The sequence below is a fragment of the Pelophylax lessonae genome (assembly GCF_965119305.1).
Source record: "Pelophylax lessonae genome assembly, chromosome: 1".
In the NCBI taxonomy this organism is placed as follows: Eukaryota; Metazoa; Chordata; class Amphibia; order Anura; family Ranidae; genus Pelophylax; species Pelophylax lessonae.
The window spans coordinates 349,071,054-349,094,121 of record NC_138768.1 but is presented as its reverse complement, the minus strand read 5'-3'; the positions used below and the strand labels follow the sequence as shown (position 1 = coordinate 349,094,121).

The 23,068-nt window shown below is 44.7% G+C and overlaps 1 protein-coding gene across 1 annotated transcript; it reads right to left on the bottom strand.

Annotated features, from left to right (window-relative positions):
• Positions 1–304: 304 nt before the first annotated feature.
• GAS1 (growth arrest specific 1) lies at positions 305–1,419 on the bottom strand. Its single transcript, XM_082243472.1, has one exon. It carries the CDS (start codon positions 1,322–1,324, stop codon positions 479–481), a length of 846 nt encoding a protein of 281 aa, XP_082099598.1. The 5' UTR covers positions 1,325–1,419; the 3' UTR covers positions 305–478.
• Between the last annotated feature and the right edge of the window lie 21,649 nt (positions 1,420–23,068).

The window sequence follows — 23,068 nt, the reverse complement described above, 5'->3', positions numbered from 1 at the left end:
CCTATCTATTCGGTTAGACAGGCAATACATACTTGTTGGTAATCTAAAGGAGATTGTATTATCTGACGACTTAGTGTATGACAGCACAAGGGTCACCAAACACATTGCAATCTGACTGTACAATCAATGTTAGATTTACTACAACTATGTAGTAGGACCTATCTATTCGGTTAGACAGGCACTACGTAGTCATTCGCAGATCTATAGGAGATTGTATGATCTGATGACACACCTATGTAGTAGGACCTATCTATTCGGTTAGACAGGCACTACGTAGTCGTTGACAGATCTAAAGGATCTACATAGCATATGCCCAGCCTTAAAGGGCTTGCGTTCTTCTTTCCTATAGCGACCAGATTATATTTTTTCCATCAGTTCCAAAGGCGACAGCTGAAAGTCTCCTGCTATGTCCAGCAGCTGTCCCCACATGGGGTTGACAGTAGATGCGTTGGTCCATCAGGCATCAAAGAAGTCCATGTCACCCCAGTTGAAGCAGCACCAGCACTATGGAAGTCCCCAAGGTGAGCACAGAAGCGTAAGTCGCAGGCGATCCATGGCTGGTGTCCTCCGCTGGTACTACCCGGTACCTCTCCTCTTCGTGGGACCCTTCCCTGTCCGGGCCACCCTCTTCATCGTACTCGTCGTCATATTCATAGTCCGAGTTACCGCTGCTGCCCGGCCCCCCATTTCCCAGCTCAGCCCCAAAGCACAGACGGGCCATATTCTCCTTGATGGACTCACAGATGGGCCTCTCCAGGCCGTCACACACACAGTCATTAAGCAGCAGAGCCTTGGGCACCTGCATCATGTCCTCGATCACCCCCCGGCACTCGTCCGTACAGCGCATCCCGTTGAAGAGCCGGCCGCACTTGCTCAGGTAGCGGGTGAGAGAGGCGTGGCAGCGGCGGTCCCCTTCGCATAGTTTACGGGCTTCCATGCAGCCCATGACGGCCCCGCCTCCCGCCGCCGGGGCCCCGCCCCCAACTCTTCCTCCGCTGGTCCAGGGCATGCACGGCTCGATGGCCCGCTTGGTGGCTTTGCAGAGCTCGTCCACGGCGCAGTCACAGTCCTCCAGGGCCGGCCCCCCCTTCGTGTAGTTGAGTTGGATGAGGGCGGAGATGCAGTGGCTGGGACAGCGGTGGCGGGCGGATTCTCCCGGGCGGGCCAGGACGGAAGAACAAGCCTCAGTGTACTGGTTGTAGGCATAGCTACACTCCGACTCCCGCTGGCACTGTAAGATGGCCTGCCAACAAATCAGGCGCCGGCACACTGCCACCCCCAATACCCAGCTTAGCAACAAGAGCAACGTGCACCGGGCCGCCATCCCCGCCGCCAATGCCGGACTAGGAGGAGGCAAGGGGCATGACAATGGCAGTCCTCATCCTTCACTGCAAACACAGGGACAGCTCAGCACCGCTTCTCCTCAGCGCCGCTTCTCCTTCTCCTCAGCGCCGCTTCTCCTCCTCCTCCTCACGGCGTGCTCTCATTAGCCTTCATTAGAGGAAAACTAACAGCCATACAGCCCAGGAAAGCGATGCTGCGGCTCCTCTCTAGTCCGGGCTGCGGTGGCTCGCTGCTTTTCTCCTCATCTCCTCGCCCCTGGCTCAGCCCCTTTCCCGGATCCCCGGCCTCCAATTGGTCCACACTCTTGTTGTTGAAACTTTTGTGTGTGTGTGTGTGGAGGAGATCCTTAGGAGGGGGATGGTGATGGATGGATGGGGAGTGATGGGGGGGGGAGGCGGTGAGAAGCAAATGTTTTAGGATGACACAAAGCCCACCCCTTTTCCCAGCTACTCTAAATCACACTATAATGTACTACATGGATTCATGCCACTCTGTCATCTACATACACTTTCATGGAGAAATCACACTATATACTACACATCCCACCATGGATACATGCCACTCCATCATCTACATACACTTACATGGAGAGATCACACTATAATGTACTACACATCCCACCATGGATACATGCCACTCCGTCATCTACATACACTTACATGGAGAAATCACACTATATACTACACATCCCACCATGGATACATGCCACTCCATCATCTACATACACTTACATGGAGAGATCACACTATAATGTACTACACATCCCACTATGGATACATGCCACTCCATCATCTACATACACTTACATGGAGAAATCACACTATATACTACACATCCCACCATGGATACATGCCACTCCGTCATCTACATACACTTACATGGAGAGATCACACTATAATGTACTACACATCCCACCATGGATACATGCCACTCCGTCATCTACATACACTTACATGGAGAAATCACACTATATACTACACATCCCACCATGGATACATGCCACTCCATCATCTACATACACTTACATGGAGAGATCACACTATAATGTACTACACATCCCACCATGGATACATGCCACTCCATCATCTACATACACTTACATGGAGAGATCACACTATAATGTACTACACATCCCACCATGGATACATGCCACTCCGTCATCTACATACACTTACATGGAGAAATCACACTATATACTACACATCCCACCATGGATACATGCCACTCCATCATCTACATACACTTACATGGAGAGATCACACTATAATGTACTACACATCCCACCATGGATACATGCCACTCCATCATCTACATACACTTACATGGAGAGATCACACTATAATGTACTACACATCCCACCATGGATACATGCCACTCCATCATCTACATACACTTACATGGAGAGATCACACTATAATGTACTACACATCCCACCATGGATACATGCCACTCCGTCATCTACATACACTTACATGGAGAAATCACACTATATACTACACATCCCACCATGGATACATGCCACTCCATCATCTACATACACTTACATGGAGAGATCACACTATAATGTACTACACATCCCACCATGGATACATGCCACTCCATCATCTACATACACTTACATGGAGAGATCACACTATAATGTACTACACATCCCACCATGGATACATGCCACTCCGTCATCTACATACACTTACATGGAGAAATCACACTATATACTACACATCCCACCATGGATACATGCCACTCCATCATCTACATACACTTACATGGAGAGATCACACTATATACTACACATCCCACCATGGATACATGCCACTCCATCATCTACATACACTTACATGGAGAGATCACACTATAATGTACTACACATCCCACCATGGATACATGCCACTCCATCATCTACATACACTTACATGGAGAGATCACACTATAATGTACTACACATCCCACCATGGATACATGCCACTCCGTCATCTACATACACTTACATGGAGAAATCACACTATATACTACACATCCCACCATGGATACATGCCACTCCATCATCTACATACACTTACATGGAGAGATCACACTATATACTACACATCCCACCATGGATACATGCCACTCCATCATCTACATACACTTACATGGAGAGATCACACTATAATGTACTACACATCCCACCATGGATACATGCCACTCCATCATCTACATACACTTACATGGAGAGATCACACTATAATGTACTACACATCCCACCATGGATACATGCCACTCCGTCATCTACATACACTTACATGGAGAAATCACACTATATACTACACATCCCACCATGGATACATGCCACTCCATCATCTACATACACTTACATGGAGAGATCACACTATAATGTACTACACATCCCACCATGGATACATGCCACTCCATCATCTACATACACTTACATGGAGAGATCACACTATAATGTACTACACATCCCACCATGGATACATGCCACTCCATCATCTACATACACTTACATGGAGAGATCACACTATAATGTACTACACATCCCACCATGGATACATGCCACTCCGTCATCTACATACACTTACATGGAGAAATCACACTATATACTACACATCCCACCATGGATACATGCCACTCCATCATCTACATACACTTACATGGAGAGATCACACTATAATGTACTACACATCCCACCATGGATACATGCCACTCCATCATCTACATACACTTACATGGAGAGATCACACTATAATGTACTACACATCCCACCATGGATACATGCCACTCCGTCATCTACATACACTTACATGGAGAAATCACACTATATACTACACATCCCACCATGGATACATGCCACTCCATCATCTACATACACTTACATGGAGAGATCACACTATAATGTACTACACATCCCACCATGGATACATGCCACTCCATCATCTACATACACTTACATGGAGAGATCACACTATAATGTACTACACATCCCACCATGGATACATGCCACTCCGTCATCTACATACACTTACATGGAGAAATCACACTATATACTACACATCCCACCATGGATACATGCCACTCCATCATCTACATACACTTACATGGAGAGATCACACTATATACTACACATCCCACCATGGATACATGCCACTCCATCATCTACATACACTTACATGGAGAGATCACACTATAATGTACTACACATCCCACCATGGATACATGCCACTCCATCATCTACATACACTTACATGGAGAGATCACACTATAATGTACTACACATCCCACCATGGATACATGCCACTCCGTCATCTACATACACTTACATGGAGAAATCACACTATATACTACACATCCCACCATGGATACATGCCACTCCATCATCTACATACACTTACATGGAGAGATCACACTATAATGTACTACACATCCCACCATGGATACATGCCACTCCATCATCTACATACACTTACATGGAGAGATCACACTATAATGTACTACACATCCCACCATGGATACATGCCACTCCGTCATCTACATACACTTACATGGAGAAATCACACTATATACTACACATCCCACCATGGATACATGCCACTCCATCATCTACATACACTTACATGGAGAGATCACACTATATACTACACATCCCACCATGGATACATGCCACTCCATCATCTACATACACTTACATGGAGAGATCACACTATAATGTACTACACATCCCACCATGGATACATGCCACTCCATCATCTACATACACTTACATGGAGAGATCACACTATAATGTACTACACATCCCACCATGGATACATGCCACTCCGTCATCTACATACACTTACATGGAGAAATCACACTATATACTACACATCCCACCATGGATACATGCCACTCCATCATCTACATACACTTACATGGAGAGATCACACTATAATGTACTACACATCCCACCATGGATACATGCCACTCCATCATCTACATACACTTACATGGAGAGATCACACTATAATGTACTACACATCCCACCATGGATACATGCCACTCCATCATCTACATACACTTACATGGAGAGATCACACTATAATGTACTACACATCCCACCATGGATACATGCCACTCCGTCATCTACATACACTTACATGGAGAAATCACACTATATACTACACATCCCACCATGGATACATGCCACTCCATCATCTACATACACTTACATGGAGAGATCACACTATAATGTACTACACATCCCACCATGGATACATGCCACTCCATCATCTACATACACTTACATGGAGAGATCACACTATAATGTACTACACATCCCACCATGGATACATGCCACTCCGTCATCTACATACACTTACATGGAGAAATCACACTATATACTACACATCCCACCATGGATACATGCCACTCCATCATCTACATACACTTACATGGAGAGATCACACTATAATGTACTACACATCCCACCATGGATACATGCCACTCCATCATCTACATACACTTACATGGAGAGATCACACTATAATGTACTACACATCCCACCATGGATACATGCCACTCCGTCATCTACATACACTTACATGGAGAAATCACACTATATACTACACATCCCACCATGGATACATGCCACTCCATCATCTACATACACTTACATGGAGAGATCACACTATATACTACACATCCCACCATGGATACATGCCACTCCATCATCTACATACACTTACATGGAGAGATCACACTATAATGTACTACACATCCCACCATGGATACATGCCACTCCATCATCTACATACACTTACATGGAGAGATCACACTATAATGTACTACACATCCCACCATGGATACATGCCACTCCGTCATCTACATACACTTACATGGAGAAATCACACTATATACTACACATCCCACCATGGATACATGCCACTCCATCATCTACATACACTTACATGGAGAGATCACACTATATACTACACATCCCACCATGGATACATGCCACTCCATCATCTACATACACTTACATGGAGAGATCACACTATAATGTACTACACATCCCACCATGGATACATGCCACTCCATCATCTACATACACTTACATGGAGAGATCACACTATAATTTACTACACATCCCACCATGGATACATGCCACTCCGTCATCTACATACACTTACATGGAGAAATCACACTATATACTACACATCCCACCATGGATACATGCCACTCCATCATCTACATACACTTACATGGAGAGATCACACTATAATGTACTACACATCCCACCATGGATACATGCCACTCCATCATCTACATACACTTACATGGAGAGATCACACTATAATGTACTACACATCCCACCATGGATACATGCCACTCCGTCATCTACATACACTTACATGGAGAAATCACACTATATACTACACATCCCACCATGGATACATGCCACTCCATCATCTACACACACTTACATGGAGAGATCACACTATATACTACACATCCCACCATGGATACATGCCACTCCATCATCTACATACACTTACATGGAGAGATCACACTATAATGTACTACACATCCCACCATGGATACATGCCACTCCATCATCTACATACACTTACATGGAGAGATCACACTATAATGTACTACACATCCCACCATGGATACATGCCACTCCGTCATCTACATACACTTACATGGAGAAATCACACTATATACTACACATCCCACCATGGATACATGCCACTCCATCATCTACATACACTTACATGGAGAGATCACACTATAATGTACTACACATCCCACCATGGATACATGCCACTCCATCATCTACATACACTTACATGGAGAGATCACACTATAATGTACTACACATCCCACCATGGATACATGCCACTCCATCATCTACATACACTTACATGGAGAGATCACACTATAATGTACTACACATCCCACCATGGATACATGCCACTCCGTCATCTACATACACTTACATGGAGAAATCACACTATATACTACACATCCCACCATGGATACATGCCACTCCATCATCTACATACACTTACATGGAGAGATCACACTATAATGTACTACACATCCCACCATGGATACATGCCACTCCATCATCTACATACACTTACATGGAGAGATCACACTATAATGTACTACACATCCCACCATGGATACATGCCACTCCGTCATCTACATACACTTACATGGAGAAATCACACTATATACTACACATCCCACCATGGATACATGCCACTCCATCATCTACATACACTTACATGGAGAGATCACACTATAATGTACTACACATCCCACCATGGATACATGCCACTCCATCATCTACATACACTTACATGGAGAGATCACACTATAATGTACTACACATCCCACCATGGATACATGCCACTCCGTCATCTACATACACTTACATGGAGAAATCACACTATATACTACACATCCCACCATGGATACATGCCACTCCATCATCTACATACACTTACATGGAGAGATCACACTATAATGTACTACACATCCCACCATGGATACATGCCACTCCATCATCTACATACACTTACATGGAGAGATCACACTATAATGTACTACACATCCCACCATGGATACATGCCACTCCGTCATCTACATACACTTACATGGAGAAATCACACTATATACTACACATCCCACCATGGATACATGCCACTCCATCATCTACATACACTTACATGGAGAGATCACACTATAATGTACTACACATCCCACCATGGATACATGCCACTCCATCATCTACATACACTTACATGGAGAGATCACACTATAATGTACTACACATCCCACCATGGATACATGCCACTCCATCATCTACATACACTTACATGGAGAGATCACACTATAATGTACTACACATCCCACCGTGGATACATGCCACTCCGTCATCTACATACACTTACATGGAGAAATCACACTATATACTACACATCCCACCATGGATACATGCCACTCCATCATCTACATACACTTACATGGAGAGATCACACTATAATGTACTACACATCCCACCATGGATACATGCCACTCCATCATCTACATACACTTACATGGAGAGATCACACTATAATGTACTACACATCCCACCATGGATACATGCCACTCCGTCATCTACATACACTTACATGGAGAAATCACACTATATACTACACATCCCACCATGGATACATGCCACTCCATCATCTACATACACTTACATGGAGAGATCACACTATAATGTACTACACATCCCACCATGGATACATGCCACTCCATCATCTACATACACTTACATGGAGAGATCACACTATAATGTACTACACATCCCACCATGGATACATGCCACTCCGTCATCTACATACACTTACATGGAGAAATCACACTATATACTACACATCCCACCATGGATACATGCCACTCCATCATCTACATACACTTACATGGAGAGATCACACTATAATGTACTACACATCCCACCATGGATACATGCCACTCCATCATCTACATACACTTACATGGAGAGATCACACTATAATGTACTACACATCCCACCATGGATACATGCCACTCCGTCATCTACATACACTTACATGGAGAAATCACACTATATACTACACATCCCACCATGGATACATGCCACTCCATCATCTACATACACTTACATGGAGAGATCACACTATAATGTACTACACATCCCACCATGGATACATGCCACTCCATCATCTACATACACTTACATGGAGAGATCACACTATAATGTACTACACATCCCACCATGGATACATGCCACTCCGTCATCTACATACACTTACATGGAGAAATCACACTATATACTACACATCCCACCATGGATACATGCCACTCCATCATCTACATACACTTACATGGAGAGATCACACTATAATGTACTACACATCCCACCATGGATACATGCCACTCCATCATCTACATACACTTACATGGAGAGATCACACTATAATGTACTACACATCCCACCATGGATACATGCCACTCCGTCATCTACATACACTTACATGGAGAAATCACACTATATACTACACATCCCACCATGGATACATGCCACTCCATCATCTACATACACTTACATGGAGAGATCACACTATAATGTACTACACATCCCACCATGGATACATGCCACTCCATCATCTACATACACTTACATGGAGAGATCACACTATAATGTACTACACATCCCACCATGGATACATGCCACTCCGTCATCTACATACACTTACATGGAGAAATCACACTATATACTACACATCCCACCATGGATACATGCCACTCCATCATCTACATACACTTACATGGAGAGATCACACTATATACTACACATCCCACCATGGATACATGCCACTCCGTCATCTACATACACTTACATGGAGAGATCACACTATAATGTACTACACATCCCACCATGGATACATGCCACTCCGTCATCTACATACACTTACATGGAGAGATCACACTATAATGTACTACACATCCCACCATGGATACATGCCACTCTGTCATCTACATACACTTACATGGAGAGATCACACTATAATGTACTACACATCCCACCATGGATACATGCCACTCTGTCATCTACATACACTTTCATGGAGAAATCACTTTTCTACAACTCATTCCGTATATACTCGAGTATAAGCCGAGTTTTTCAGCACATTTTTTTTGTGCTGAAAACGTCCCCCTCGGCTTATACTCGAGTCAAGGAAAAAAAAAAAAAAAGTCCCTGGCAGCTCCGACGGGCTTAAGCTTTAAAAATGGCGCCGCCCGTCGCATACATGTCACCGCGCTCGCGCCGCCGCTTGGGAGAGGCCGGGAACAGCCGAAAGTATACGAGCGGCGGCGGCGCGTGCGCAATGACGTGTCGGCGCCGGGCGGCACCATTTTTAAAATGAAGGCGCCTCTGGAACAGGTAAGTGAAACAGCTGCACTACCTGCCATTATGCAGGGCTGCGGGCACACTACAAGGGATGCAGTGCTGCGGGCATGGTCCACATGTACCATGCCCACAGCACTGCATCTCCTGTAGTATGCCCACAACCCGGATCCTCTTGTACCATGCCAGTACCCTGTATTCTCCTGCACCATGCCAGTACCCTGCATTCTCCTGCACCATGCCAGTACCCTGCATTCTCCTGTACCATGCCAGTACCCTGCATTCTCCTGCACCATGCCAGTACCCTGCATTCTCCTGCACCATGCCAGTACCCTGCATTCTCCTGTACCATGCCAGTACCCTGCATTCTCCTGTACCATGCCAGTACCCTGCATTCTCCTGCACCATGTCAGTACCCTGCATTCTCCTGTACCATGCCAGTACCCTGCATTCTCCTGTACCATGCCAGTACCCTGCATTCTCCTGCACCATGTCAGTACCCTGCATTCTCCTGTACCATGCCAGTACCCTGCATTCTCCTGTACCATGCCAGTACCCTGCATTCTCCTGTACCATGCCAGTATCCTGCATTCTCCTGCACCGTGCCAGTACCCTGCATTCTCCTGCACTGTGCCAGTACCCTGCATTCTCCTGTACCATGCCAGTACCCTGCATTCTCCTGCACCATGCCAGTACCCTGCATTCTCCTGCACCATGCCAGTACCCTGCATTCTCCTGTACCATGCCAGTACCCTGCATTCTCCTGTACCATGCCAGTACCCTGCATTCTCCTGTACCATGCCAGTACCCTGCATTCTCCTGCACCATGCCAGTACCCTGCATTCTCCTGTACCATGCCAGTACCCTGCATTCTCCTGCACCGTGCCAGTACCCTGCATTCTCCTGCACCATGCCAGTACCCTGCATTCTCCTGCACCATGCCAGTACCCTGCATTCTCCTGTACCATGCCAGTACCCTGCATTCTCCTGCACCATGCCAGTACCCTGCATTCTCCTGTACCATGCCAGTACCCTGCATTCTCCTGCACCATGCCAGTACCCTGCATTCTCCTGCACCATGCCAGTACCCTGCATTCTCCTGTACCATGCCAGTACCCTGCATTCTCCTGTACCATGCCAGTACCCTGCATTCTCCTGCACCATGCCAGTCACCCTGCATTCTCCTGTACCATGCCCACCGCCCTGCATTCTCACCCTAGGCTTATACTCGAGTCAATGATTTTTCCCATCTTTTTGTGGTAAAGGTAGGGGCCTCGGCTTATACTCGGGTCGGCTTATACTCAAGTATATACGGTACATACATTGAATACAAATCAACCACCAGCCTGTAAAGGAAGACTTTGCCTGGCTTACACTAGTGTGATTATAGATCCTACTTGAGGCTAGGTTCACATTATTGTAATTATAGATCCTACTTGAGGCTAGGTTGACATTAGTGTGATTATAGATCCTACTTGAGGCTAGGTTCACATTACTGCGATTACAGATCCTACTTGAGGCTAGGTTGACATTAGTGTGATTATAGATCCTACTTGAGGCTAGGTTAACATTAGTGTGATTATAGATCCTACTTGAGGCTAGGTTGACATTAGTGTGATTATAGACCCTGCTTGAGGCTAGGTTGACATTAGTGTGATTATAGATCCTACTTGAGGCTAGGTTCACATTGCTGCGATTACAGATCCTATTTGAGGCTAGGTTCACATTTGTGACATTATAGATCAGGGATGAGCTTCGAGTCGAACGTTAGTTCGACTTGAACATTGGCTGTTCGCCCGGTCGTCAAATGATGAACAAATGTGATTTTTCGCTGGAAATTTGTGCGCCCGCACACATAATGCACTGCACATGCGTGCAGTGCATTATGTGATTGGCTAAAGCTTGCACCCTTATCTCCATGCTTTGGCAAATCAAATCATCTTTGCCGTGATTGGACAAAGGCAGGCTGCCTTTAACCAATAATGGCTTTGGAGCTAAGAACACACCCCACACTATAAATTAGGCTGCTCACACAGCAGTGGTGTGTCGTGTGTGACGGTGCGGGCGAGATAGGAAGTGGTGGAGGCAGGGAGAGGAACGTGATTTGCAGTTTATCAGACAATGCAGTGTATTTAGCAGAGTAGTCTAGTTATGACATTGCTAGCAGTCAGTTAGGCAGGGAGAGAGATTTGGGCACTTGCGTACATATTAGGCCATTCAGTATCTATCGGTCAGTTCAGTATAGACCATACATTGATATCTATCTATATATATATATATACAGGGCACTTGCGTAGATATTAGGCCATTCAGTATCTATTGGTCAGTTCTGACAGTATTAGGGCAGGAGATGTACCAGGGGATTGGAGGAAGGCTAACGTGATTCCGATATTCAAAAAGGGCCAGAGGCATATCCCGGGAAATTATAGGCCTGTCAGTTTGACATCAATAATATGTAAACTTCTGGAGGGGATGATAAGGGACTATATCGTAGAGTATGCTAAAGACAACAACATCATCAGCAGTAATCAGCACGGGTTAACAAATGGGCGTTCTTGTCAAACCAATCTCTTAGCATTCTACGAGGAGGTGAGCTGTGAGCTGGATAGGGGCAGACCAGTGGATGTGGTGTACTTGGATTTCGCTAAGGCGTTTGATACAGTTCCCCACAAGCGCTTAATTTATAAAATAAGGTCTGCAGGTATCGACAGCAGGGTTTGCTCTTGGATACGGAACTGGCTAAAAGGCCGTGTCCAAAGGGTAGTAATAAACAGCGCATACTCAGACTGGTCTGAGGTAGTAAGCGGGGTGCCCCAGGGCACAAAATTGACACAAAATTGGCCAGGGCAATAACTGCACAGCATGAAGCAGATATCCTACAGAATGACCTGGACAAAATAACGGAGTGGGCAACGACATGGCAAATGAGGTTTAACGTGGAGAAGTGTAAGGTTTTGCACTTGGGGACTAAAAACATAAAAACACAATACACGTTAGGAGGGGAGCCCTTGGGGGAATCAAAAATGGAGAAGGATCTGGGAGTCTTGGTAGATGATAGACTAAGCAATAGCATGCAATGTCAAGCAGCAGCTGCCAAAGCCAGCAGATTATTAGCATGCATAAAGAAAGGGATGTATTCCAGAGATAAGACTATAATCCTTCCACTTTATAAAACTCTGGTCCGACCGCATCTGGAGTATTCTGTCCAGTTCTGGTCGCCAGTCCTCAGGAGGGATGTGTTGGAGCTGGAGAGAGTCCAGAAAAGGGCAACTAAACTGATTAGGGGGTTCGAGGACCTTAACTATGAAGAGTGGCTGCAATCGCTAGATTTATTCTCCCTGTAGAAGAGACGTCTGAGGGGGGACATGATAGCAATTTATAAATATCTTAATGGGGATCTCAGCTTAGAAAAAAAGCTGTTCATTCGAAGGGATTGCATGAGGACTCGAGGACATACAATGCAATTAGAGGAGAAGCATTTTAACCTCAGGCAACGAGGAGGGTTCTTTACTGTTAGGGCTACAAGATTGTGGAATTTTCTACCACAAGAGGTGGTTTCTGCGGGTAGTATGGTGGCTTTCAAAAGACTCTTAGACTTACATCTCAAGGATCAGGACATTAAGGACTATGTGAGATGATTACAGCCACACACACCTACAAAGGTTGAACTGGATGGACTATTGTCTTTATTCAACCTCACCTACTATGTAACTATGTAATATAGACCATACATTTATCTCTCTCTCTCTCTCTATATATATATATATATATAGGGCACTTGCGTAGATATTAGGCCATTCAGTATTTATTGGTCAGTTCAGTATAGCCCATACATTGATCTCTATATATATATATATATATATATATATATATATATATATATATATATATATATATACACAGTGCACTTGCGTAGATATTAGGCCATTCAGTATATATCAGTCAGTTCAGTATAGACCATACATTGATCTCTCTCTCTCTATATATATATATAGGGCACTTGCGTAGATATTAGGCCATTCAGTATCTATAGGTCAGTTCAGTATAGACCATACATTGATCTCTATAGATATATACAAGGCACTTGCATAGATATTAGGCCATTCAGTATCTATCGGTCAGTTCAGTATAGACCATACATTGATATCTCTATAGATATATAGGCCACTTGAGTATATATCATGCCATTCAGTATCTTTTGGTCATTTCAGTATAGACCATACATTGATATCTCTATAGCTATATAGGCCACCTGAGTATATATCAGGCCATTCAATATCTATTGGTCGTTACAGTATAGACCATAAATTGATATCTATATATATATATAGTCCACTTAAGTATATATCAGGCCCTTCAGAACCTATCGGTCGGTTCAGTATAGACCATATATTGATATCTATATATATATATATATATATATATATATATATATATAGACCACATGAGTATATATTAGGCCAATCAGTATCTATCGGTCAGTTTATTACAAATCAGCAGTGCAGTATATACATATATTATACATTTATCAACCAGTACTAAAACCCCCCGAAATCCACATGTTCCGAAAGGCCAACAAGGAGAGGCAGACGCTCACAGGCCACGAAAAGAGGGCAAGCAGCCTCTGTGTCCACAGGGAAAAGTGGTGGTCACAGACATGGTGCATCCTCCGCAGGCGGGGCACACCCGTCCTTTTTTTCCGGTGCTGGCCATGTAATTCAGCCAAAACATGCAGAAGAGTTGGTGGAGTAGATAACAAAGCCGTCCTCATCCTCTGACACCCACGCTCATACTAGTTTGCCTTCCACCGCAGCTGCCAAAGCGGCCCGTTCCACAGGCTCCTTCTCCACAGCTACTCCTTCTGTCGCCCCACCCTCATACATGGAGGAGTCACCTGAATTATTCGATCATAGTGTCAATGACATGCTGCTGAAGGATGGGCAGCAATTTGAATGCTGTGATGTTGGTTCCCTGGTTGATGAAGGGAATACCGTGAGCCTAGAGAGAGGGGGACAGATAAGAAACTAGCAGTCATGTTGCCACAGCTGCAGCATACTGCCAAGGAGGGAGGGGATGATGAGGTCACTGGCTTTACTTGGGTGCCTGAGAGAATAGAGGAGGAAAGTGAGGGGGAGGAGGAGAAGAAGTTAGCACAACTCCAACGAGGCAGGATGTGCTCCAGGGGCCGCCATATGAGTAGCCAACCTATTGCATCACACCACAGAGCTCCACAGGTGCAGGGTGCTGCAAACTCCCCGCAGACTTCCAAAAGTTCATTAGTGTGGGCTTTTTTCAACACATGTGCCGTAGACCACAGCATTGCTGTTTGCAATATTTGTCTGAAGCGGATCAGGCGTGGCCAGAACACCAGCCGCTTGGGCACCACATGCTTGACAGGACATATGACGACCTGCCATGCAGTCCGTTGGCAACACCACCTAAAAGAGCCACAAGATAAAAACAAGCATACTTCACCCTGCTCCTCATCTGGGATCTTTACCCCTACTATACCTCATGTCTTCTCAAAAACCTGCATTGAAAGGGATAATGGTATAGCAATGAGTGCCACAAATACTTTCACCCTATCTGATAGCATTGCACCACCACTTGATTTGACCAGCAGGAAAATTTCACTATCCTAGTTGCTGAAACATAGAAAAAAATGCTGTCCCAGCCATCCACATGCTCAGCGTCTTAATGCTAGCTTGGCCAAATTGCTAGCACTCCAATTGCTGCTCTTTCATCTGGTAGATTCTGCTCCCTTTCGTGAATTTGTGGAATGTGCTGTACCACAGTGGCAGGTTCCAAAAATACATTTCTTTTCACGTAAGGCCATTCCGGCTCTCTACCATCATGTGGACGGTAGTGTTTTGGCCCCGTTGGACAGAGCAGTCAGCAGGAAAGTTCACATTTTTGCTGACTCTTGGTCCAGCAGGCATGGACAGGGACGTTACATTTCCTTCACAGCGCACTGGGTAACTCTGCTGGCAGCTGGGAAGGATGCAGGACAGGGTTCAGTGCTGAAGCTTGTTTTGCCACCACGCCTCCAAAAAGCTGGTGCTGGTTCCGCCACATCTGGCTACTCCACCTTCTCCTCTTCTTCCTCTATGTCCTCTTCTGCTGAATTGTCCTCTGAAGCAGCAGGGGGCAGCCGCAGCAGCTTTCCAGGAGCTACGCAAGCAGTCAGGCTAAAAGATGCCATGCAGTACTTCAGTTGGTCTAGGGATAGGAGTCACACCGGGGCAGAGATTCTGTCAGCTCTGCAGGGGCAGGCTAAGAGATGGTTGACGCCACAACAGCTTGAGCCAGGAATGGTTGTATGCGACAATGGCACCAACCTTCTCTCCGCCCACCGATAGCGACACTTGAAACATGTTCCATGCTTGGCACATGTCCTGAATTTGGTGGTGCAGCATTTCTTGAACAGGTACCCAGGCTTACAAGATCTCCTGAGGTAGGCTAGAAAAGTCTGTGGCCATTTCCGGCGTTCATACAATGCCAGTGCTCGGCTATCTGACATTCAACAGGAATACAACCTGCCCACCAACCGCCTCATTTGTGACATGCCCACCAGGATTCTAGGACAATACCCCCCCCCGGACAAAATCCCCCCGGACAATATCCCCCGGACATTATCCCCCCGGACAATATCCCCCGGGGAAACATCCCCCCTGGACATAATCCCCCCTGGACAACATCCCCCCGGACAATAGCCTCCCTGTCCCGGGGGGATGTTGTCCCGGGGGGATTATGTCCAGGGGGGATTATGTCCAGGGGGATGTTTTCTGGGGGGGATATTGTCCCGGGGGATATTGCACGGGGGATAATGTCCGGGGGGATATTGTCCTGATACCGCCCACCAAATAGAACTCAACATTGGCAATGCTGCAGTGGCTGCACACGCAGCAGAGGGCTATCAATGAGTACCTGTGTGAGTATGGCACAAGGACAGGCTCAGAGAAACTTGTTTTTTTTTACCACGCCAGTGGCTTTTGATAAAGGACGCATGCGCCATCCTGTCACCATTTGAGGAGGCCACAAGGATGGTGACCCGGGACAATGCATGCATCAGTGACACTATCCCTCTAGTCTACCTGCTGGAACACACGCTTCATGGACATGGCAAAACAGCGGGAGGAAGAGGAGGACATCCTTTCCTCACAAGGCACCCTTTATGCAGATATCATTCCTGTGGGGAGACAAAACACACAGGAGGAAGAGGAGGATTGTGGCAGCATGGATGTAGAGGATAGCATACAACAGTCTTCAAGGGATGGTTTTCATTCCCCAGAAACCCCAAGAGTTGTACTTGGTTGGGGAGAGGTTGCTCCTGACAATGTCATCCTTAGTGGCCCAGAGGACTCAGAAGCTCATGCCTCCTCCAACTTATGTTGCATGGGCTCCCTGATTCTGCAAAGCCTGCTAAAGGACCAGAGGATTTGTGCTATCAAGGAGAGGGATAATTACTGGTTTTCAACCGTTTTTGATTCACGTTACAAGGGTAAAGTTGCAGAACTCATCCTGCCTTCGCAGAGGATGAGACATCTTCAGGGCACTTTGAAGAAACATTTGTGTAACACCTTTCCAGACACTGGGAGGTTAAAATTCTCTGGATGTTTTTCTGAGGCATCGTTCAGCCAAAGGAGGAGCAGTGGAAAAGGCGGCCGGCTAATGCCTTTAAACAGTTCTATAGTCTTCAGCACCCAGGGCTGTTCGGTTTAAGCAACCATCAGCAGCGTCTCCATCATATGGTGCATGATTATCTAGGGGCAAGAGCAGACTTGGAGACCTTTCCAATTGAGCATCCACTGGGTTACTGGGTCTTGAGGATGGACCACTGGTCAGAACTTGCTTAATATGTAATGGCGCAAATGGCCTGTCCTGCTTCCAGTGTGCTTTCTGAACGGACATTTAGTGCTGCTGGAGGTTTTGTGACGGACAAAAGAGTGCATCTATTCACAGACTCTGTTGACCAGCTGACTTTTATCAAAATGAATCAGTCCTGGATTAACAGCAGCTATTAAGCCCCTAATGCTGATGTAACTGATTGAATTTGCTAGGGGTCTGCCATCCTTTGAAGACTGCATATGCTGCCTATCCTATTCCTCAACCTTGATTCTGCTAGCTTCCAACAATGTTTTTGGTTTAGGTCACCACCAACACCCAAGGCCTAATTTTTTGCACTTGTGTGACAGGTGCATACAATTTAAATTTCGTATGTAATTTTTAACAGTAGGCCCTGTCCCTGTGCCCTGCGCGCCCAGCAAGAGTAACTGAGGGGTAACGATGTTCAGGCAACACCAAAGGCCCAATTTTTTGCACCTGTATGACAAGTACATGCGATTTCAAATTTGTAAGTAATTTTTACCAGCAGGGCCCGTTCCTGCGCCCAGCAAAAGTAACTGCGAGGGGTTACGGTGTTCAGGCACCACCAACACCAAAAGCCCAATTTTTCTGCACCTGTTTATGTGATTTCAATTCCATATATAATGGCAGGGCCTGTCCCTGTGCCCAGCAAGAGTAACTATGAGGGGTTGTGGTGTTTAGGCACCACAAACAACCACGGCCCAATTTTCCGGCACTTGTATGACAAGTTCATGCGATTTCAATTTCGTATCTAATTTTTTTTTAATATATTTATTGTTTTCAAAAAGAAAGGAGAGCATACAAAAATATTTCACACAATAAAACATCAATTTTCAATAATATATCTTCTCCCATCCCATATTGTACCCTCTTTTAACCCCCCCCCCCCCCCCCCGTCTATACTAGTTGTCTTTCTCTTTTTCTCCACTCCATTTAGTGTATTCTCTCGTTGTCTTAAACTCCCTCCAGGTTTCCCACATGTCACCCCATTCCTCTGTATCCCCTTCTTCCCAATCTCTCAGATATTCCAATGTTCTTAATCTCTCGACTCTTTGTATCCAGTCTCCCGTGGATGGGGCCTCTTCCTTTTGCCAGAATAATGGGATTAACCCTTTTTTCTGCATTCATCAGATGGGGTATTAATGTTGCTTTATATTGCCTAATGGAATTTTTAATACCGTGAAATAGGCAATACCAAGGATCTTCCGGGATTTCTATTTTTGTGATTTTTTTAAATTAGACCCAGGATTTCCTTCCAATACTTTTTAATTTTTGGACAGTCCCACCATATATGCGCCATTGTACCTACTTCTGAGCAACCCCTCCAGCTGTTCTTTGATTTTTCTTTTTGATAATTATGGACTTTGTCGGGGGTAATGTACCATCTTGCAATGCATTTGTAGTTCATTTCAGCTGTATTTATATCTACTGTAGAACTGCGTATTAATTTTAAACTTTTTCCCAAGTGAAAGTCTCTGTTTCGTGTGCCCAAATCCCTCACCCATTTTTCGATGAATGGCGGGACCGCTGGTCCTGTCAGGTCCACCAAGATTTTATATATATTTGATATTTTATTTTCATATTTCTCTGAGGAGCAGATCCGTTCAAAAGGGAGCAAATCATCTCCTCTTCTCAGCGGTCTTGGCAGGGAAGTCACAAAGTACTTCAGTTGGCAATACCGCCACTCATCGATTCTTCAATCTTTTTTTTCCTGTTTTAATACTTCATATGTACATATTTGCTCATTTTCCATAATGTCCCTCAAACGTGCATCCTCGTCACCTATCCACTGTCCTCCCATTTTATCTTGTCCTGAAATAATTAGTGTTTTTTAAAGGGATTAACTGTGAATTGTATTGCCATTTGTTTCTTTTGTGAGTTAAATCCCAAATTTTAAGTGCTTGAATTGTGATTGGATGTGTATTGAAACTCAAATTCCTATATTGTGCAGGTATCCATATAGTTTTTCCTAAGTGAGTGTGACTCATTGTGAATTCTATTTTTACACAATTTTTTTCACTTTTTATTTTCCCCCATTCCATCATGCGTGAAAGAATAGTTGCATTGTAGTATTTTTTAAAATCTGGTACCGCTAGGCCCCCTTGATTTTTACCCTTAATTGCATGTTGTATTCTAGGTTTACATCTTTTCCAAATAAATCCAGTTATTAACGATTTCAGAGTTCTAAAATATATCTGAGGGATCGAAATAGGTAACATTTGAAATTTGTAGGTTACTTTTGGCAGGATTTCCATTTTTATTATGTTTATTCTCCCTATCCATGATAGTGGCCTATGTGTTAGCCTGTTAAGCTCTTTTTTAATTTCATTTAATAGCGGGATATAGTTTTTTTTGTAGAGTCTTTCGGGTTTTTTTGTTAATATAATTCCTAAGTACTTTAGTCCTAGGTATTTCCAAGTGAAGGGGAATTCCAGTTTTAATTTTTCTTCCTCTTGTTTTTTTACATGGATATTCAATATCTCTGATTTAGGGAATAGAAATAAAACTGCGCTAACAAACAAAAAACTCACCGTGTGATATACAGTGAAAAAGCTGCTGACACTCCAACCGACAGTGATGGCATCCAAATAATAAAAAAATATAGTGCAGCGCTACAAAGATGTGCACAGATAAATATGCACTGGTGAATGAATAATCATAAATAAAATCAAAAATGTCCAATAAGTTCATATAAGTGAAAAAAAATTGTTATTAGAAAGTCCCACACCGAATGATGTTGGCTCAAAAAGATAATGGATCCCACACAACAAAACTATAAATGCGCTCACCAGATGGCATGGACCCAAAGTACTGTACAGCAATTGGGTCATGCGGGCTGAATGTGTCCTCGGTATCGGATGGTAGGAACCTCCACCGAATCTCTGGAAGGCTGATGTTGGTGACTATCCTCACGACACGATCCACACGGCAATGCCTAGAAATCTCCACTCCTCTCTGATCATTCAACCCCTTCCAACACCACTTCCGGCTCTCATTCCAGTTTTAATTTTTCTTCCTCTTGTATTTTTACATTGATATTCAATATCCCTAATTTAGTGGGGTTAATTTTTAAGTTAGATGATATTCCATATTCTTTCAGGCTTTCTAAAACATTTGGTAGGGCTATCCTCGGTCTGGAGATGTACAGCAGCAGATCGTCCGCAAATGCGGCAATGTTGTGCTCTTCATCCCCCACCTCTATTCCTTTCACATCTGGGTTCTTTCTAATTGTCGCTATTAAGGGTTCCAATGAGAGAACAAACAATAACGGGGACAACGGGTATCCCTGCCTTGTTCCGTTAGACATCCCAAATGGCTCTGAGTGGTCCCCGTTTACTTTCACCCTGGCAGTGGGCTGGCCATAGAGTGTTTTTATCCATGCCATAATTTTTCTTCCAATTCCTAATTCCTCCAGGGTTCCCATCATGAAATCCCAGCTGACTCTGTCGAATGCTTTCTAAGCATCTATCGACAGAATCAGCCCTTGGGATCCACTCTTAGCCATCTGCTGCATCAACAGAATTGTTCTAACACCGTTATCTGTCTCCATATCCATGTCTCCCAGGTATAAATCCTGTTTGATCCCTGTGGACCCATTCTTCCATCAGATTTTTCATTCTGGTTGCCAGTACTTTTGCGAAGAGTTTTGTATTAATATTTAAAAGCGAAATGGGTCTATAGCTTGAACATGCGGTCGCATTGTTTCCTTCTTTCAGGATTACCGTGATTGATGCTAAGAGGGCGTCCTTACTAGGGATGATCGAACTTTTGAAAAGTTCGGTTCGACCAGAACACCCGAATTTCCCAAAAGTTCGGTTCGGATTCCAGAACCCCATTGAAATCAATGGGACCCGAACTTCTGGAATCAAAAAACACCATTTTGAAGCCCTAAAACCCAATAAATTCCCCTAAAAAGTGGCTAGGGTTCTGGGTCATGCCCCTGGGGCTATGAATCAGGCAAAAAAGTTCTGAAAAAATGTTGTTTTTTGATATATATATATATATATATATGTATATATATGTATACCCCTAACCCAGAATCTGCATAGTGGGGTCACCCTGACATGGCAGAGTTCGGTCACCCTGACATGGCAGAGTCAGTTCACCCTAAACTACACTACGGTCACCCTGACATGGCAGAGTCAGTTCACCCTAAACTACACTACGGTCACCCTGACATGGCAAAGTCAGTTCACCCTAAACTACACTATGGTCACCCTGACATGGCAGAGTCAGGTCACCTAAACTACACTATGGTCACCCTGACATGGCAGAGTCAGTTCACCCTAAACTACACTATGGTCACCCTGACATGGCAGAGTCAGTTCACCCTAAACTACACTACGGTCACCCTGACATGGCAGAGTCAGTTCACCCTAAACTACACTACGGTCACCCTGACATGGCAGAGTCAGGTCACCTAAACTACACTACGGTCACCCTAACATGGCAGAGTCAGGTCACCGTAAACTACACTACGGTCACCCTGACACTTAAAGCTATCCCTACAAAAACTAGATTTTTGAATCTAACTATAGTGGTATATAGTACCCTAACTACACTGCATATCCCTTTCCTCACACTAATAATTGCAAAATGACACTGGAGCTTTACAAGCAGCAGGAGAAACACAAATGCTCCCACTCTCTTCCACAGCCTCTGTATTACAGTGCTAGAGTTTTGGCGGGGCTATGTTATATACTGGGGGGCGTATTCACTCCTGATTGGCCTCTGGACCCTGTAGTCACTCCAATCACATTTTACTGATGTTTCTGGGCCAATCATGGGCTTTTGAAGCCCAGTTCCTGTCCCATTGCATTTTGGGCGGTTCTGGTGGCCGAATTCCGAACTTTTACCACAAAAAGTTTGGAATTCGGCCGAATTTCGAACACCCAATGTTCGGGTCGAACCGATGGTTGACCCGAACCGTTCGAT